This window comes from Typopeltis vanoorti, chromosome 6, assembly GCF_054136105.1.
Source record: "Typopeltis vanoorti isolate ZY-2024b chromosome 6, IOZ_Tvanoo_1.0, whole genome shotgun sequence".
NCBI classification, from domain to species: Eukaryota; Metazoa; Arthropoda; class Arachnida; order Uropygi; family Thelyphonidae; genus Typopeltis; species Typopeltis vanoorti.
In genome coordinates this window covers 83,578,065-83,599,451 of record NC_143554.1, presented here as the reverse complement: position 1 = coordinate 83,599,451, position 21,387 = coordinate 83,578,065, and the positions used below count along the sequence as shown (strand labels likewise).

The window sequence follows — 21,387 nt, the reverse complement described above, 5'->3', positions numbered from 1 at the left end:
ATAGAATAAATGATGGATCAAATGCAATTTAGGTATTGCATACTGACTGGCAATCAGGATGCAATAAAGACTAATCCCTCTGAGTTGAGAGAGATTAGTAAAAGATTACAGGGACTAAATTTTGTCCCTGTAATCTTTTACTAATTCAAAACTTTCCCATATTTTTTCACCCACTTTCCAGTGACTGTCATCATAAAAATCTTAGTAAATTTCTCATTCCTAGTTCAAAAACTTCTCTCAGAGATGAAGTCCCTTTATTCATCACACTTTCCTATCCAATAGTTAAATAATACAATAAAATTAACAGATGTTTCTTTGTTGCATCTCCCATCCATCTCAGCATACAGATTACAGCAATTATATATTGCTGTTTTCTATATCTTTAGGCACCTCAGAAACAGCTACAATGTTAAAGAAGTCTTTATACTACCCTGTGTGAAACTAGCTGCCCTTATCTGCTCCTGTATGCTGAGCAGGATGTGCTTGAGGGTGTAATGGGATGCAAGAACAAGATTCTTTGTTCTTGCAACCTGTCCTATTAAGATCAAACTGGAAGATCTGCCAACATCTCTTGAACATGAGAAATATTATTATTATGGGCAACTCCAAGGAGTCCTTAGACTCATCGAGGGAGGACCTAAACATCATGTAAACAACTATTCAGCTTCAACACAGTAGCTATCATACCTTGCCTTGAACCCACTCATGCCACTCACAACAGACTCTGGCAACTTATTCCACTCATTCACCACTCTCCATGCAAAAAACCTAGTTCTAACACCTTTGCTAACCACACTCTTGCCCAGTTTCCATGGATGGCCCCTAGTCCTCCCACCACTAGACCTGTTCTGAAAAATATCCTCTGAATTAATCTTATAGAAACCCTTCAGTAATTTGAATGTCTCAATCATATTACCCCTCTTCTGCCTATCAACCAATCTGCAACCCACAAATCTTCAACCTGTTTTCATAAGGTTCATTCCATAGACCTGCTATCATCTTGGTCACTTGCCTATGGATCCTCTCTACCTCCTCCCCATCAAGAAGAAACCCTGGCACCCAAATCTGAGCACAGTAGTCAACATGAGATCTTATCAAGGCTCGATACAGAGGAACAATAACTTGCTTGTCTCTGCTCATCAAAGTATTCTTCAGTAACCAAGTGATTTGATGAGCTGATTTAGCCACTTTTGCAATGTGCCTCCTAAACCACAACTCCCTATCCACCAACACCCCCAAATCCCTGGCTTCAATCTCCTGGAGTACAGTTCCACCAATGTGGTATACTGCTGCTAATCTTTAACCCAAAATGCATAACCTTATACTATGCCACATTAAATTGACATCCATTCTCCTTAGCCCAGTCCCCCAATCTATCCAAATCATCTTGCAAAATTTTGACATCATGTGCATTCACTATTGCTCTACCCAACTTTGCATCATCAGCAAACAAACGAATAGTTCCTCTCAGATCCTTTCCAATATCATTAATGAACAAATTAAATAGTAGTGGTCCAAGAACAGAACCCTGCAGTACACCACTAGTCACAGGCCGTCTTTTGGACTCTACTCCAGAATAAACTACTCTGATATCTCTCCGTCAACCACCCTCCTATCCATCTCACCAACCCTATATCCATCGCCATATGCTGCAGTTTACTGATTAGAATTCCATGTGGTATCCTGTCAAAGGCCTTAGCAAGGTCCAGCAGTATGACTGTAAACCCAATACCCTTATATAGCTCAGCCGTCACTGTGTTATAAAACATGAGCAAGCTAGTGAGGCATGATCTACCCTTCACAAAACCATGCTGTCCCTCACAGTATCCCGTTATCATCTATCCATTCCTGTATTCTTCTCTTGACTACTTTCTCCAAAACCTTGAAACGACTCCTGATATGCTGATCGGTTGATAATTTGCAACAGCAGTCTTGGAACCTTCCTTATGCAGTGGTACTATTTTCCCCTCTTTCTACCCCCTCGGGACTAATCCAGACCCGAGACTCAAATTAAACAAAATGGTCATGGGCACTGACGATTCTTTTACCACTTCACGTAAGACCCAAGCTAGTATACCATCCAAACTCACAGATGTATTCACACATTAAGGTTTTGTAATATACTATTCACTTCCATTTCATTCACCTCAATTCAAATATAACCTGTTGGAACTTTCATTCCTATAATATCACCACCTGAATGATATACTCTTGAAAAGTACTTGCTCAGTAATTCCACTATATCAACTAATTCAGTTACCTCCCTACCATCGGCATTCCTTAAAATCATTCTGCCATATACATTTTTTCTTTTACTTGCAGCATATCGAAAAAACTGTTTGGGATTCTCTTTAGCTTGCGTGGCTAATTTCCTTTCATAATCAGTTTTTGCTTTCCTTACCACACTCTCACTATAAATATGTTCAGTCAGATCTAGTTGACACCGAGTACAAAATACAAGTGGGAAAATACTATATTTTACTGCAATAAATAAAACTTAACAGGTCAGACATAAAAATCAACCAAATCTTGATATGGTTGTATGAACCTTCCCAACATTTGGGAAACAGCAATTTTTAAAACTTTTGCCCAACAGCTAAGGTATTGGCTGTTATTCACTCTTTTTAGGCACTCTATAGTAAGTGCTCTTTTTAGGATTTAGGCTTAGTCTAATATCAACTTTGTATCTGTATTCCTGGTGATGTCTCAATAACAGTGACAAAATATTGAAACCATTAAACTTGTGTTTAATTTTGTGCTGTTTTCACCATTAACCTTCAGTATAAGCTTTAATGAAAATATAAATTTAAATACACAATAATGAGTAAAATACTTACTGATGCATCAACACATCCACTGAATGCTGTCTGAGTAAAAGAATAACAAGGATTATATGAATACAGTGCTTCATTTCCTTGCAAAAGAGTAAACCTGTTAAAAATTATATTAGTAAAGATAAAAATGGATATACTGAAGCAATTATCAACCTAAACATAAAATTTAAACCGTTTCAAATCAATTTCTTATTCAAAAAGCCAAAGTGAATATATAAATACTATATGCATATTAGTAAGTGACTACACTTCAGTAAGCATATCCAAAGTTTTTAAAATACACTACGGAAGAGAATTTGGGGGGGGGGAGGGGGGTAACAAAAGTTAACAGCTAAAATTCCCAAAATCATTAACAAACTCATGAAGTTGCTAATCACAGAAGTTCACTCAAGAAGCTGAACTTTAAATCTATGAATATTTAGCATTCAAAACATGAAATTCATTATAATTACCAACCCCCTCCCTTCAACATGGGAAAACACTTCATATAATTCCCAATAATTGCCTTATTCTTCCTTCTCACTATGTGAAATCCCTCTATATTAGTGGTGTTCAACTTTTTTTACTATGCAAGCTACTTTTCTATAAAGTTATTCAGCAATCTACTCTCTTATATAGATCACGTTCCCCCCAACCTGATATCCGATTACGCACAAATAAACAACGATTACACATGGTTGGCCACACAAAGGAAGACTTGGTTTCGAGCCTAGTTGGTGACTAGAGGAAATTTTTCTAAGCTTTTTTTCAACCGGTTCCCGAGTTAGTCGATCTCTGGCATGGGCAAGCAGGTTTTTCCTCCCGGAAACTCAGGTTTTTCATCCTGTAAACTCAAGAAAATCGACTGTAGAACCCACATTATTTCAGACATTAAATATATTGTGTTAGGGACCACGAGATGGCGGCACATTTGAGCCATCTCTCTTCACTGAGTACCGCTTAATTAGTGATAGCCTTGGGCCATCTATCTCTGATTGGTACCAGTGGAGATTGAACTGCCCACTCAGTCTCCAAAAGTTAGATAGGGCTAAATGGCCTCGCCTACTCCCTGTACACGGGAATAAAAAGGCGTTAGCTGATTTTTTTTTTTTTTTATATATATATATATATATATATATATATATATATATATATATATATATAGGAATAAAATATTTCTCTATTTTGGAAAACCAAAGTTAGAAAAAACAGATTGATTACAAACCCACAAGTTACAAGAAATGCTTGTTAATTAAAAAAAAAACAAGTTAATTTAAAATTTGGCATCGTTTGGACCTCTTAATATTTTCATAGTCAAGTTGATATGAAGAAGTGGCCAATCGCAGACAATCATCCAAATGATCATTTGCAATTTGGTTTCTTAATTGATTTTTTATGACGTTCATATTTGAAAAAGTGGATTCTGACAAGTATGTTGATCCGAAACATGACAGAATTTTTCGTGCATTATCAGTTAATATTGGGAATTTTTCATGTGCATACTTCCAAACGACTTCATTGTTTATTGATTTTAAATGTCAACTATTCTGAATGTTTATTATCTCAAGTTCTACTTCAACTTGGTTTATATCAAACAGCCCACTAATTTTATTTGAAATTTCTGTGATGTTCAAGTTTTCTTGAAATGAATTATTGATAAAAGATACAATCATTTCAGTTTTATTAAAATATCGACTTTATTTCTTCCTCAACTAATTCTATTTCACGAATAAATTTTTTTAAATCATAGCAAAGTATTTCTTGATTTTGTTCAAAAAAATTTAATAAACATGGGAAATGTCTAAATTCGTGGGCATTTATATTTTTCTTTAATAAAAGTAAGTATTGTTGGAAAGTTTTTATTGAACTTAACATGTCAATTAAATTTTTATCTCGACCTTTTAATTCTAAATTTAAATTGCTTCATTTCATACAGAAATCTACTAAAAATGATAAGTGTAACAACCATCTTTTATCATCAATTGTGGATAAATATATCTTTTTTTTCATCAAGAAAATTTTTATATCATTAATTAATACAAGAAAAGTTTCTAAAAATTGACTTCTGCTGAGCCAGTGACCATTATTGTACAACAGAAGTTCCCTATCATCATCTGTCTGCAATTTAAAGAACCACCGTTGCAGGGCTTTTCCTTGCACAGAATTTACAATTTTAAATGTAATATTCAAAACATCTTTTGTGTTAATCTTTTACTACACAGTATTTGTTGGTGAATAATACAGTGGTACGTTAAAAAATCTAGATATTTGTCACTGTTTTTACATAATGAAATGAAGCCTGATTTATTACCTACCATTGCAGGAGCACCATCAGTAGTAATAGACCCAAGTTTAAAAAGCGGAAGTTTGTGTTGTTTCACAAATTCATCAAATGCCAAAAAAATGTCTTCTCCCCTAGTCCTTCCCAATAATGGTATAATTTTCAAAAAGTTCTTTACTTGAATAATCTTTAAATACCATGCGAATAAATACCATTAACTGAGCAATATCAGTGAAGTCGTTTGATTCATCAAATTGTAATGATAACGCAACACACTGGTGAATGTCTGACATTAACCTGGCCTGGAAACTTTTCTCCAGCAATTGGAACTCTTTCTTTCAGCAATTTGAAACCTTGTCTGCAGCCTAGAAGTAGGCTCTCTCTCTCTCTCTCTCTCTAGCGACGTCTAGAACCAAGAAGCTCCTTTCTGAAAGCGGGAAACTCTTCTCTCAAGCAATGTGGATCTGGGCAGTCTCTCTGACGGCAACTCTGGACTGGGCACCTCCTCTGACAGCCTGGAACCAGAACCCCTTCTGCTTGCTTCAGTCCCTTTTTATTAGGCCTCCTCTGAGACCTCGCATGAAGTTTGGCAACCCCCAAAGAATCGGAACGATTCTTTCATCTTAAGTTTCAAGTTAGGCATGCCCTTTGTTCTCCTCTGCTTTTTTTTATTGTAAGTTGCCGGCCATCAGAAAGTTGCTTGAACTCTTTCTGACTGACTTCAGAGATGTTTACACTTAGAGCCTGCAAGCCTCATACGTACAAGTTTCAATAACAATCTTTCTAATGCCCCCATGTACAGCTTCAGCGACAAAAACATTGCTTTTGTTTTTAACACTAACACATTCTTATTAAAGCAGTATATACAGTTAGCTTCAAAAGAGTTATTTACAAAAAACATCTAATACAAACTATACCGAAACAAACAAAGTTTATTTATTTTTTATTTACAATATTCACATGGGAAATAACCTAAGTAAAAAATTGATGTAATGTGCTTTGGAATATTTAATACTTAAGCTACAATCGAGTTTTTACTTTGCTTATAATTATATTCACTCAGCTCGCTGTTTGACTTCCACTGATCCAAATTAATTCATTACCCGGACTTATAAGAAAATTACTGATTTGACAATTTTAACGAAAAATAAATAAACAATAGCAATACACTTAAAGAGAATTATAAATAATACAAAATAATAATAAATAAAATATGTTTTCAGTTTTAATTAAATTTGTAAGTAAGGAGGAATACACAAGAGATTGATCAAAAATCGCTCTGCAATCAAAAGGTTCAACACCCCTGCTCTATATTAATCTAATAAAGTTCCACTGACTTCTGCAAAGAAGAGAATATGGTGAACTTAACTCTTCAATTATATTTGTTCAACCTTATCTCAACCAATTTCTAGTCAAAGATTGTCTTTATTCTTTTTGGACCTTATCATACCTGAAAGAGTGACCAAACCTCACACAATAGTCCAGAAGCAGTATGATAGCTTTTTAGTAGTTTGTCTATCTTAACTTATTATCTTTATCATAAACAGCAATGTGCTATCCCCTGCAATTCATTCTTTGAGCTTTACACTTTATCACCTGAGCTCCAAATTTCATATACCTTCTGGAGCAGTTCCATGACTATAGCACAGCATTGCACTTCTATAGTCAAAAACATGAACACACCAATTCATCTCCTCACACTAAAAAAAAATTAAGATAAATAAAATAAAAAAAATGTAAATCTTTCTGAAATGACTTGTTATTGCATCATTCTTGCAAAGCTTTGCATCAGTAAACAGAATCTTCCAGAAGATATAAATTTCAATAATAATCACTCAAGGAAAAAAAAACCCATATGGAAAGAATTTCACTGCAGGTTCCTTTTGTAGGATGTTAATTTTTCACTGCAAGATTTATATCTTTCGAAACTTTGATCTTATAAGATCAAAGAAGGACGACATTTTCCAAATTGGTTTTTTCACCTGTTGCATGAATGATTAAAAAGGTTGGTACATTTATGTTAGTATCCGATATCTTTTGTTTCTTGTTCTGTTTCCATATGCTATATACACAGTATCAGTACTTGGTTGAGACTTTGTTAGGGTTCCTGAAACATTTGAGGATGAAGGATTCATGTTCAAGGAGTTTTTAGTTCAGCACCAGAGCTCCCCACCCACCACAGAGCCACACATGGATGCCCACTATCCAGCAACCAAAGACTGCACTCAGGAGTGGAATGCCAGGGCTAACCTGGATGCTATACCAGCACTACAGCAGGTCTAGGATCCTGACCACGGAGTGAGAGACTTACTGCAACACTGCTTACCCTTGCAGGTAAGCCCACTAGCTGATTGATCCTGGCTGGGCCATCCAGGACTGCCTGTCTTGCCAAAGCAGGGGCCAAAGTAGTGCAAGACTACCTGGATCTCCCCCCCTTTCCAGATGTCCATGGGTCACACAGTATGGCAAACATGGCAGTAGGGTGTTGGATTCCAGTGATGGTGGTCTGGAAAAAAGAATAGCGAAAAAGACTCAGGAGAAACAGAGCCAAGAATATTGGAGGTCCCCTCCACCATGAACAAGTGCCCCACATGGAGAGGATCGTGGGAGATACACACTATCGCACATAATGCTCATCTAACTGATTCAATTTGTCTACATTCACAACACACTCCACACTCCTTATACAGTTTCCAGCAATGGCCTCTCATTCTACCTGCTCCCATTCTATGAAAAATCTCTTCCATGTCAACCTGATAACCCCTGACCAACTTATATCAATCATATCCCTCTGCAACTTACATTCTCTCAATCTGTCCTCGTACTACATATTTCAAGGACCACTGACCACCTTTGTGAATCTTCTCTGGACCCTCTGACTTAAGTTCAAGTCTAGTCGCGGACTAGAGTAACTTTTATATAAGGGTGTCACACTGATTAAATCGTCGGCTTCTCGAGAGCTCCTGAAAAGATTAGTATTATTTTGTGTTAACATTAGATATTTTACTAGAATTTTAAGTAGTATTGTTTGCTTTTTCTTTCTTAGTGTGTCTGTACAATTTTTGCATGTTTTCTGTTATTTTAATTATTATTTTTAAGAAAAGATAGCGCACACATGGCACCGATAAAGAAAAAATGGCGGCCAGATCGCCATGTTTGTTTAAGAGTTTTGATGTAAACGAATTTATGCAATGTGCTGTCTGTGAGATGTATGCCTTGCGAAGAGCGGTGGGAGTCTGGTTAGAAAGTGATAGTGGAGTTAATATGTGTAAAAAGTGTAAAGAGAACGAGGACTTCAAGCGTGTTTCGTGTGTCGAGAGCGATATCGTGAACGATAGTCAGAATGTAGAAAATGGCGGTGTGCTAGAGAATTGCATGGTAGTGCCAGATAGGTGTGAGAACGTCGCCGAAAATGTAATTGAAGGTAGAAACACAGAAAGAATGGATGATTTGATCGATAACGAAAATGGTGAGATAAATGCGAGTAGCGAAATTGCCCGTTTGAATGGTGCCATACACAGAGCTAAAAGACAACTGGAGCGCATGGAAAAATGTGTGTTGAACGTACCGACAAATAACCGGCGGAAGTCTGCGACGGCAAATAATAGAATGTTTGCAAACGTCAATAAAATGAAGGAGCGAGTGCTGTATGGGGATTCGCTATTAAGAGGCGTAATAATTGAGAATTTAACGAAGTCGTATCAGCCAGGTGCGATCATAAAGGACGTCAGCGAATCTATTCGACTGCAAAAACAGAGGGTGAAAGAGATGATAATCGTGGCAGGAACGAATGATTTGAAACAGGACAAAATGGAAATGATAGAGGATGTGAGGGAGTTGTTTGAGGTAGCAAAAGAGAAGAGTGAGAGAGTTAGGATGGCGAGTATCTTACCGTGGTATGACAGTGAAGTGTTTAGAAGGAGGGCCATAATTGCCAATGACTTTATGCGTGGGTTATGCATGGAGAGTGGTGTGGAATTTGTGGATGTGTGGAATGAGTTCGATGGGCGAAAGGACTTATATAAGATGGATGGATTGCATTTGAATGGAGTTGGTGTACGGAGACTTGAAAGAGTGTTGATGAATGATGTGGAAGTGGATGTACAGACTCAGGGAAACTAGATTTATTAAGATGGGGGGGAGTAGATATGCTGACTTTAGGGGGGGCAGTTAAGTGTATGAATGAGTATATTATGCCCGAGCGAGTACGACGGACAACAAATCAGAATGGGATAGTTAGTATAAGGCATCAAAGTAAGGATGGGACAAATGGGCTTCTGCGATTCATGTACACTAATGCCAGGAGTATTAGGAACAAGAAGGAAGAGTTTTTGGCCATGGTTGGCACTTCCAGGCCAGAGGTTGTCGGTATTAGTGAAACATGGCTGACAGAAGATGATAAAGCTAGTGGGATTGAATGCGACGGGTATAGCGTGGTCAGGAATGACAGGGTGAATAAAAAGGGGAGAGGAGTGTTATTGATGATAGCTGATGAGCTTAAGCCAAGGAGTATAGAAGTTGAACTGCATGATGGGGAAAAAAGCGCATTTGAGGCTGTTTGGTGTGAGATACAATCCAGCAGAACAAAATATACAATTGGGTGCTGCTATAGACCGGGTAATGGAGTGGATGGTAGGGATAGTATGCATAAGCAAATAGAAGAAATGAGTGGAAGGAGGGTAATTATTATGGGTGATTTCAATTATGGTAACATTGACTGGAAAGAGGAGAGGGCACATGGGAGGAAGGAATTGGATTTTATGCGGTTATTAAGGGACAACTATCTACGGCAACATGTATTGGAAAATACCAGGGGGCAGAGAGTGCTGGACCTAGTAATTGCAACCGAGAATGTGGCTGTAATGAACATGACCATGTTGCCACCAATTGGTGAGAGTGACCATAAAGTCATGACTTGGGAGGTGGCTAAAGGAGTCGAATTTACAATTAAGACAGGGTACATGTGGAATTACCGGGCTGGTAAGTATGACAAGCTTAGGTGTGTGCTTGGCTCAATGCCATGGCATGTAAAACTGCAAGGGCTGGATGTTGATAGTGCATGGGAGGTGGTTAAGAACTGTTTGCAGGAGGCAATGGTTGACTGTATACCAAGAGTCCGAATAATAAATCAATTAGGGGTTAAATGGATGAATAACACTATTAAGCTTGAGCTGCAAAAAAAGAAACAATTGTGGAGGAATTTTAAGGAGAAGGGTGACCATCAGGCGCAGGAACAGTATAAAGCTCAGGCCAAGATGGTAACAAGGGTGGTAAGAAAAGCAAAAGCAGATTATGAAAGGAAATTGGCCACACAGGCTAAAGAGAATCCCAAACAGTTTTTTCAATATGTTGCAAGTAAAAGGAAAAATGCTCATGGTAGAATGATCTTAAAAAATGCTGAGGATAGGGAGGTAACTGAATCAGTCGATATTGTGGAATTACTGAGCGAGCACTTTGCAAGAGTATATCATCCAGGTGGAGACTTTGCAGGAATGGAAGAACCAACAGCTTATACTGGAATTGTGATGAATGAAGTAGAGGTAACTAGTCTATTACAGAACCTCAAATGGCAATACATCTGTGGGATTGGATGGTATACCAGCTCGTGTAGTACGTGAAGCGGCCAAAGAATTGTCAGTGCCCTTGACCATTTTGTTTAATTTGAGCCTCAGGACTGGGTCAGTCCCAAGGGGGTGGAAAGAGGGTAAAATAGTTCCACTGCACAAAAGGTGGTTCCAAGGCTGCTGTTGAAAATTACCTGCCAATCAGCATAACAGGAATCATTATCAAGGTCTTAGATAAAATAGTCAAGAGGAAAATACAAGATTGGATAGAAGAAAATGGGATACTGTATCGGGGACAGCATGGTTTTGTGAAGGGTAGGTCATGCCTCAGTAACTTGCTCACGTATTATAACACAGTGACGGCTGAACTGGATAAGGGTAATAGGTTTACGGTGATTCTACTGGACCTTGCCAAAGCCTTTGACAGGATACCACATGGAATTCTAATCAGTAAATTGGGGCATATGGGGATGGACATAGGGTTGGTGAGATGGATAGGAGGGTGGTTGACGGAGAGATATCAGAGAGCGGTTTACTCAGGAGTAGAGTCCACAAGACGGCCTGTGACTAGTGGTGTGCCACAAGGATCTGTTCTTGGACCACTGCTGTTTAATTTGTTCATAAATGATATAGGAAAGGATCTGAGAGGAACAGTTCATTTGTTTGCGGATGATGCGAAGTTGGGTAAGGCAATAGTGAATGCAGATGACGTCAAAATTTTGCAAGATGATTTGGATAGATTGGGGGACTGGGCTAAGGAGAATGGATGTCAGTTTAATGTCGCAAAATGTAAGGTTATGCATTTTGGGGTGAAAAGATTGGCGGCAGTTTACTGCATTGGTGGAACCGTGCTCCAGGAAATTGATGAGGCACGAGATTTAGGAGTGTTGGTAGATAAGGAATTGAAATTTAGGGGACACATTGCAAAAGTGGCCAAATCAGCTCATCAAATCACTTGGTTGCTGAAGAATACGTTGACAAGCAGGTTATTGTTCCTCTGTATCGAGCCTTGATAAGATCCCATCTAGACTACTGTGCTCAGATTTGGTCACCTAGGTTTCTTCTTGATGGGGAGGAGGTGGAGAGGATCCAGAGGCGAGTGACCAAGATGATAGCAGGTCTGTGGAATGAACAGTATGAGAACAGGTTGAGGATTTGTGGGTTGCAAAAATTGGTTGATAGGCGGAGGAGGGGAGATATGATTGAGACATTCAAATTACTGAAGGGTTTCTATAAAATTAATTCAGAAGATATTTTTGAGAACAGGGCTGGTTGTGGGAGGACTAGGGGACATCCATGGAAACTGGGCAAAAGTGTGGTTAGTAAAGGTGTTAGAGCTGGGTTCTTTACTTTTAGAGTAGTGAATGAGTGGAATGCGCTCCCTGAGTCTGTGGTGGATGCTGTGACAGTGAATGAGTTTAAGGCGAGGTATGATAGATACTGTATGAATGTCAAATAGTTGTGATGAATATGATTTGGGGCCTCCCTCGATGAGTCTAATAACTCCCTGGAGTTGCCCGTAATAATAGTAATAATAATAATAGTAATATCCTCATCACCATGAAAACCTGGTGACCGAATCTGTGCACAATAATCCATATCAGAACTGATCAAGGGAGCTTTGTACAATGGCATCATAATTTTTCTGCATGTCAGGATCCTCTGCATCGTTGTCATTATCTGACATGACATCATCACAACTTGTGCTGGTGGACAAGTCTCTGAATTTCAGAGACTTGTCCACCATCACTCCTAGATCTCTCATCTCCTCTACTCCCTTTAAAGTTTCTCACCAACTATATACTTCGCATCCCAATGTTGCTTACCAAATCTCAAACCTTACACTTGGCAACAATGAACTGACAGTTCCACTTACCTGCCTATTCATGGTGGGCAGTCTATTAAAGTCCTCTTGAAAGAACATAAGATCTGCTTGACTCTGTACTGCTCTCACCAGTTTTGCATCATCTGCAAAACACTAGTTAACCCATCCCAATATCATTAACATGCAAAGTGAACAACAATGGTCCCAAAACTGACCTCTGGTGTACACCACTAGTGACCCTTCTCTTTCAAGATACTGCACCCCCCTCATATACAACTTTCTGATACCTATCTGACAGCCAGTCACTGATCCAACTCAAAAGAAGTCTGGTATCCAATCCCATATGTTTCAAATTATTTACAAGCTTGCTATGTGGCACTATCAGAAGTTTTTACAAAATTCAAGTAGACCACTATGTGTGTATCTATCCTATCCAAGGTATTTGTTACCTTGTTATAGTACATAAGTTAGTGAAACATGATCTCACATGTTGATAATTGGTTGATAACAGAGAATACTGCTGTTATCAACCCATTTCTGTATTCTACTTCTCACTAATCTCTTCATTACCTTCTTAACTCCAGACATATAGATTGGCCTATAATTTGAAGCTACAGCCTTATCACCACCTTTATGCAGTGGAATAATTTTCCCCTCCTTTCACTCTTTTGGAACCTATGTTGTTACAAGACTTACTAAAGCAGGCACGCCAATGCTACTGCCAATTACCTGGAACATTCTCTTAAGATGTGTGGAGATATGTCATCAAATCCTATTGCCTAATTGACATCAAGTTTATTTCCTCAAATACCTCCTGCTCACTCACAATTATGCCATCATCTCTTATGTCGATTGCTTAAGTTCCTCATGATTCCACCGATCATGATGAAACACCCTTATAAATTGATCACCGAATACTACCTCAACAATGTCTTCTGCAGCAGTTACTAATTTACCACTTTCATCCATTAACATCAACCTTACCATGATCATTCTTCCTTCTACTCAGTGGTGTAGCTAGAGCTTTTGTTGCCCTTCTCAATACACACCAAAAATATTACAAAAAGTCAAAACGATGTATAGCGAAATAAATCAAAACACTGTTTATTTTTGAAGAAGTAAAACGTTAATTACAACATTCTAAAATGTTATTTTTCTTGCTTTTCTGTCAGTGAAATCTATGACATTGGTGAAGTCTATTTCATAATAATATAAGGAATTCTTAAATCAATTTTATTTAGAAAAGCTCCTCTCACAACTAGCAACACTTACAGCAATTGTCAGGAAAATTCGCAGTAGAATTACAATATTTGGAAATGAGTTTGAGAACTATTTTAGAATTAACTACAAAAGTTCAGAAAGGTTCAAAGTGACACCCCCTCAACCCCCCCCCCCCAGCTACGCCTCTGCTTCTACTTGCCATATATCTAAAAAAAATTAGTACTTTTCTTCACCTGGTCTGCCAATTTCTGCTCATACTGCACTTTTCTTTTCCTTACTAACTGAATCACTCTCTTGGATTGTCCTTTATGCTCTTCATGTAACTGATTATTACCATTACTAATCTTGTACTTCCTCCAAAGTATCTTTTCCAGATGTCATGCTCCATATTCATCCATTTTACCTAGCTTATTCAGCATTGGAATAAATTCACATATTGATGCTGTTATGCATTTCTTTGTCAGTTGCCATGCAGCATTTATTTCCTTACTGCTCAACTCATCGTTCCATGTTATAGTGCCAAACTGTCTACTAAGCTTGTCATAATCACCAGCTTTATAATTCAACATATATCCTATCCTCACAAAAGTCTGCATATGTCTAGCCACAATCTAGATGATCACTTTTAACAATTGGAGGAAAGTGAAGTCCCTCTCATAATTACATCCTCTGATGAAATGATTAGATCTAGAACTCTATCCTCACATGCCCTCCTTAACATGCTGCCCGAGATAGTTATCTCTCAAGAATTCAAAAAATTCATTTTCCTTATTCCCAAATGGCATCTCTTCATTCCAATCTATACTGCCATAATTAAAATCATCCATAATAATTACTCTTCCTGTGTTTACTAATTCAAGTTTATACAATTCTTTATCACCCTCCCTGACATGAACAGAAATTAATCAATTAGAATCCTACAACTATGTGGCATGAAAGAATACTTATAGGAAGATATTAATGGGTGAAATGGTAGATAGCTATTGCAGAAGGATAAAAACTGAAGGAATATAGTCCAGGTATTCACTATAATAAGCAATTTATCGAAATAGTTCATCCATATAAACAGACAGTAAAGAGCTTGTGGGAAAAGGATACAATTGGAGTTGATAGTGAGCGAGCGAGCAGGTGTAACAAGGAATTAAGCAAACTAAATAATGCACAAGAACTTCACATATCATAAGAGACCTCTACAGAGAGTTACAATATTTAAAATTTTGTTGTGGAGCAAATCCTAAAGCAGCAAAAGATGACTGTTGTTCCATTTGACAAATGAGATAAGAACAAGGATACAAAGTTACAGACCAATCTACATGTCTTAGAGAATGAGTGCGTTAAGTAGAATGCTAAAAATAAAGCTTATATACCACAAGGTGACCAAACACTGTACTAAGAGATGGCCTGTAACAAATTGTATACTTAGATTTTTCGATGTCTTTAATAAACTGACAATAATTCTTAATGAAACCAAAATGAAAGGGGTCAGATAACATTAGCAAGTTGAATAAGTGACTGGCATCAAGTAGTTATTAGCAATGTATGAGGTTGAAGTATTCCATATGAGGAAAGCTCCTAGATGTTGGAGAGTTCTGTTTTGAAACCATTATTATTATTATTATTATTATTTAACTTGTGCTGATACTGGAACAGACTTCATTATTATTCAAGCGTCCATGGATTCAGACTCATCATGGAAGGTCCTTATGAAACACTAAGTCTATCATACCAGTCCTTTAATTCATTGACCATTTTTGCTCTCACCAGTCTCTCAGACAATGCATTCCACAGGTCAACCACCCTCCATGCAAAGAAACTACTCCTTACCCTCTTGCTCACAGCTTCCTTTCATAACTTCCAGGGATGGCCCCCCTGTCATCGCTTCTTTCTGCTGTTCCACCAAGCGAAAAGAACTCTCTAATGTCCACCCTGTAACTGCCTCTCAACAGTTAAAAAGTCTCGATCATATTACCATCCACCAAACTCTGCAGTCCAATTCCCTCAGCCAATCCTCATAACTACCATTGTACAGTCCTGAAACAGTCTTTGTTATCTGCCTCTGTACCCTTTCCACAGTTCATTTATCCTCTTCAAATCCTTGGGACCAAATTTGAGAACAATAGTCTAAGTGTGGTCTCAAGGTCTTATACAACGGAATGGTAATGCTTATATCTGCAGGTCAGCGTCATTCTCAGTATTGCAGCAATACTCTGGGTTTACCTTCACAACATGCTCCCTGAATTTCAGTTTTCTATCAATCATCATCCCCCAGATCTCATCTCCCCTACTTTCTCCGATACAGCTCCTCCAATTGGGTATGCAGCCTCTCATCGATGGATCCCAATTCAAGACTTTACATTTTGTTGCATCAAACCGATACCTTCATTCATTTGCCCATCTGTCTGGTTTATTCAAATCCTCTTGCAGGGCTGCCACCACATCTGCACTATTACTGATAACCCTTCTCAACTTCACATCATCTGCAAACAACTGAATATCCCCTTGCAATCCATTGACAATGTCATTGATATAAAGGTTGAACGATAAAGCTCCCAGTACTGAGCCCTGCAGAACCCCACTTGTAACCTTCTGCTTTCTTGACATTGTCCCACCATACACTACTCTTTGATACCCATCAGACAGCCAATCCTGAATTCAGTTGGCTAACCTGACATTTAAACCCATATGCTAAACCTAAATATCAGCTTATGTGGCACCCTGGCAAATGCTTTTGCAAAATCCAAAAAAGCAATAAAAACCTACAGTTAACATAAAAATCAAGTGTATATTAGATCCAGCAGTATTTCAAAGTCGAATGTAAAAACTATAACATTTTCGTAAAAATAAGTTGACCAGAGAGCTTACAGGAATACACCCACCAGCATTTACGAGTCACCCTAGCGTGGACTACTTTAGAAAACATAATAAATGCTGCCCAGGCATCCATATATTCGCTTTCTGTATTGGTCCATTTTTTGAAATAATGCTGGATCTAATATCCACTTGATTTTTATAATTTTTGCATTATCAAACTGAAGCCTTTTGGTGATGTATTGAAAGTTTTTGCTCTCTTAAGGTTTCTGCCTGGTCTCCAAAGAAAACCAACTAGCTTAAAACAGCTGTCAGGCCAGTGAAATCTTAGCAAAAAATGGACCAATTTAGGAAGCGAATATATGTACGCCTAGGTAGCATTCATTTTTCTGAAGTGGTCCATGCTAAGGTGACTCATGTCAGTGAGCATATTTCTGTAAGCTCTCTGGTCAACTTTTATATATTTTTTTTATTTATTTATTTATTTTTTTTTAGTTAAGAAATTCATTGACCTTTTTAGTTATCTTACATTAATTAGCTACTTAGGTAGTGCCCTTTGGAATTGTCTTTGGAGGACACCTGATTCCCCCCCCCCACACACACACACATGCACACGAAATGTTCTGAATAAGGTGGAACCGCAAGGTAGACAGTAGCAATAGCTTTGGAATAGTATGGCAAAGTGGACAGGATGAAATATTCAGTTGGATATTGTTATATATCTGAGAATTACAGGAGATGTTTCTCTACTGAGTATTCCTGGTAAGGTTTTATGCAAGTATACTTGAGAAACAGCTAAGAAAAATTATAAAGCTGGGTTCACACCAAACGGGTTGTCAGGGTCTGATTTTCACTTTAAGGCAAATAGTTGAGAAATCATGGGAACATAAGGATCTGTATTAAGTTTTGTAAATCTGGAAAAAGACATGACAAGGTGCCAAGAGAAAAGCTTCTCAAAACACTCTAGTTATATGTTATGACATTATAGCAAGCATACTTAGTCTGTATTTGAGTTCTAAATCAGCAGTTAGAATTGATGGAGGAGGTATAAGAAGATGGTTTGATGTTAACTCATTGTGTGAGACCAGGAAGTACCTCATCCTCCCTGTTTTTCATTATCTCTATGGATCACATTATGTAGGAAAGAGATTAAACTCAGCTCTTTACTTTACACAGATATTATACTCCTAAATGAAGCCAGGACAAGTCTGCAGAATTCTCTAACTAATTTGAATAACTGCTGTAATAAATTTGCCATGAAAAATTAGCATTGAAAGGACAAAGACAATGAAAATAAGTAGAAACATTTAAAACCAACTGCATCTTAAATGCAGAACCTATAGAACAAATAAAAGCATTTCAGGTATTTAGGTACAATTTTTAGTGAAGATAGCAAATCAAATTTGGAAATAGAATAACAAGGCTGGTATGGTAGGAAATAAACTTAATAAATTTATATGGAATAAGAAAAATTTGTAAAAACACTAAATTGGATATTTAAAAGAGTGTTCAAACACCAAATTTACCTTGTGGATCTAATAGCTGGGTTAGAAATAAAACTGTTGATCAAAGACACCACAGATAGGAGTCCTGAAAATGATTATGGGACTAAGCAGATGGCATTAATGACAGTATCATATTAAAAATGAATTTTGCATTGTTTACATTCAGAAATATGTTAGCAAATCTAATCTCTGGCAGTATGACCACTTAAACAGAATGGGAGAGGAAAGAATAGCAAAACAAATGTTCTTTTCCAGGAAAAAGACCACCTAGAGGAAGACAAGATGTAGGTGGATCAACATAGTAATGTGCTGTCAATGTATTGGCAGCAGCATTTTCTAAGAGGCTTGTGGTTTCTTTTCCCTCCACATCATTATCCCATTAAATGATGCTGTTTATAAGATTTCTTTTTGAAAGGAGGGGGAGATCCGCAAGTATTCCTCAGACCTGCCTTTTGGGTCAATGAAATCAAATAGCAACTTCATGCGATTTCCCTTTCACTATTTGCTCATTTACTATGGTGTGCTGAAAAGTTATGATATTACCATGAAGGAATTGAGACAGAATCATGTACTTACATATTCTGTATATTCCCCATGAAGTGTTATACATCTGTTACAATGATCCTCCATCATTTGCAAGAGAAAGTCTTTCACTTGTTGCACAAACCAGTCTTCAGCTGCAGATATGACTTCATCCGTAGTAAATTTCATTCTTTATAAGGTTTTTTTTTTTTTTTTTTAATTTTGGAATAGGAAATAGATGGGGCCAGGTCTGGAGAATAGGGTTGTGAGGTAGACATTGAATGCTCAAGTTGTGTACTGTCTGCTGGGTTTCGTGAGCATGTGTATTGTCCTGCAAAAGTCACTTTCCTGTGGCATTTTTCCATTAGTACCTTCTTCAACGCTGTTGAATAAACTACTGCTGTAATAGTTTCACCTTTATTTGAGGTATTGGTAAGGATTACACTATTCATATCCCAAAAGACAATGACAAGAACTTTCCCTGATGACTTTTGGGTCAAGAACTTCTTTGGTCTTGGAGAACCTTTGTCACTCCACTCCACTGACAGTTTGGTGGTCTCTGGTTCATAGTGATGAAGCCATGTTTCATCACCAGTCACCATATGAGTCAAAATATTTGCACCCAATTTTTCAAAATGACCCAAAATCCCTTAAGATCACAGTGCATGTTCTCTCTATTAGTCAGCATTCAAACATTTGGGGACCCACTTCCTGAGAGCTTCTGCATGTCCAGATGTAAGTAGATAATGAACAACTCATTCCCTGGATATCCCCATAGTCTTTGCAATATTTTCGGATGGTATTCTTTTATCATCAAGAATCATGGTATGCACTGCATCGATGTTTTCAAGTGCGATCATTGTGGAATGTCTTTCTGACCTGGGGGGGGGGGGACATCTGTCATCTCAGGAAGCCCAGTTTTAAACTTGCCAACCATCTGGAACCTGCCAGACGGTTGGCAGTTGCCAGGGCACAGTCCCCTAAAGTCACACACACAAAGTTTGGTGAATCTCAGTTGTGGTCTTTTTTTTTTGCAGCACGAAAAACTTGATAGCCAGCACCTCTATGTCTTGGAATTTCTTCAAAACCTGAGGTCTTCTTTATATATATCCTAAAAGAAAAAGATTAAATTATTACAATTTGATGAATCATGGTGTTAAAAGGGTTTTGAGATATGCTCTTTCATGTGGTTATATCAGTTGTTTTAATATCGTTTTTGTTGAAGGTGTTTATCAGAACTTTTGAATCCCCCCCCCACAGAACATCACCAATAAAGCATTGAAGAGGAGCAGATACAAATCAACATTACAAGAAGTCATCTGTTGATATTACCTTTTCAAATGCGAACAGAAGTTCGACTAAATTAAAAACTACGCCTCGCTAAGAGATATATAAAGTGCATCAAAATTTGGGGAGGTAGAATTGAAGTGTGACAATTACCAATTTTTATGTTAAGTTGTTTTGAATGTGTGCCAGAATCTTGATATCAGTGAGCTGCCACTTTTAGAGCGACATTTTTGTCTTTGAACTTGAGTGGTGGTTGCAGCCTGAGCATTGCATCATTTGTACGAGCGTGTAAACTCGCAAGTCTGGCAGGCTGAAACATGCATCACAGATATTTCTCTGAGGTTAAGTATTCCTGATTCTTTAACTTTACTTTTCACCTTTTTTGAAGTGAGGAGAACATTATAGAATACAGTCTTTGTTATAAAAGAATGTGGAGAGGAGGGGAAAAAAAAAACCTTAGTATTCAACAGTGCCCAATTTAATTTACACAACACTTCAACACTAAATTCAGTCAGGAATACAAATGGGTCTCAAAATTTCGGCTGCTAGACGCACAAAAGAATTTACCGCATAAACTGATAACAGTCATACTTTAAGGTTACATTGCTAAATATTTCACTCATCATACTGACAGCAACAATGGATAGGGATTTCTTTATAATTCCTGAATTTAGTAAAGATCAGTTGAAAGTAAGCAATTAGAAGTCCACGGGTAGCATTTAACTACTTCGATACTGCTTAAAAATGAGAAGTGATGCCTATGAACATGTATTACTTTTTCAGTAGGTTACATAAAATTGGTAAAATAAGTGGATAAACTTACCGTGAAGTGCCGTTAGTAAATCCAACATCATACAGATTTATCACTCCTTTAGGTACCTCACATTTGCAGTCACGATCAGCTGTTAAGCACACAGTCGCTAACGATCTGGATAAATAAAACGAGAAAACTAAGATAATTATAGCTGTGGTTTTCATGTTCTCGCAAAGAAGCAAATTGGCTTCTTGACCTAAGAAACACCAGCGGGGAGAGTTCACTTAGAGCCAATCTCATACACCTTTTTTCGTACTACGTTATACAAAAATTTGTTATCTGCTTAGCACTTGACGTTCTTATGACAGATAATCAGTAACAACCTTTAATCCTACGTTACCGTTGACGATTATCACACTAATATTACACTAAAATCATACTCATTTAAAAAAAGGATAAATTGAAAATTATTTGACTATAGCACTCATTCGCGCGTTAAAAAAAAAACTATGAACAGAAACTGGGAGTTTATACTAACGCTGAATGTAATTTAAAGGACTTTTCCTTCCAAAAAGAACATGACAGAAAAAACCAAGGGAATGACAATTCACAGTACTCAAATTTCTAACTTCCTTCACTTTTAATACATAATCACCTGTTGCAACATGCGCACTAGTTGAATATCACATCTCGTGACCAAAGATGAATGTTTTGAGTAGGCGATTTTTTTTTTTTTTTTAAGTGCAGAACACAATAATATGATATGTCAGAATATAAAACTTTGTCGAGTCATTTAAATATAATTAT

General features: G+C 37.5%; 1 protein-coding gene across 1 annotated transcript in view; it reads right to left on the bottom strand.

The window, feature by feature from the left end:
* Nucleotides 1-21,244, bottom strand: part of LOC150105643 (uncharacterized) — a 116,038-nt gene extending 94,794 nt beyond the window's left edge. The window contains exons 1-2 of the mRNA XM_090394966.1: nucleotides 20,650-21,244; nucleotides 2,838-2,931 (exon numbers count right to left, since the gene is read on the bottom strand). Of these exons, the coding sequence (XP_090251092.1) occupies nucleotides 2,838-2,931; nucleotides 20,650-20,804 (249 nt within the window). The 5' untranslated portion in view covers nucleotides 20,805-21,244. The remainder of the gene's footprint in view (nucleotides 1-2,837; nucleotides 2,932-20,649) is intronic.
* Nucleotides 21,245-21,387: the final 143 nt, after the last annotated feature.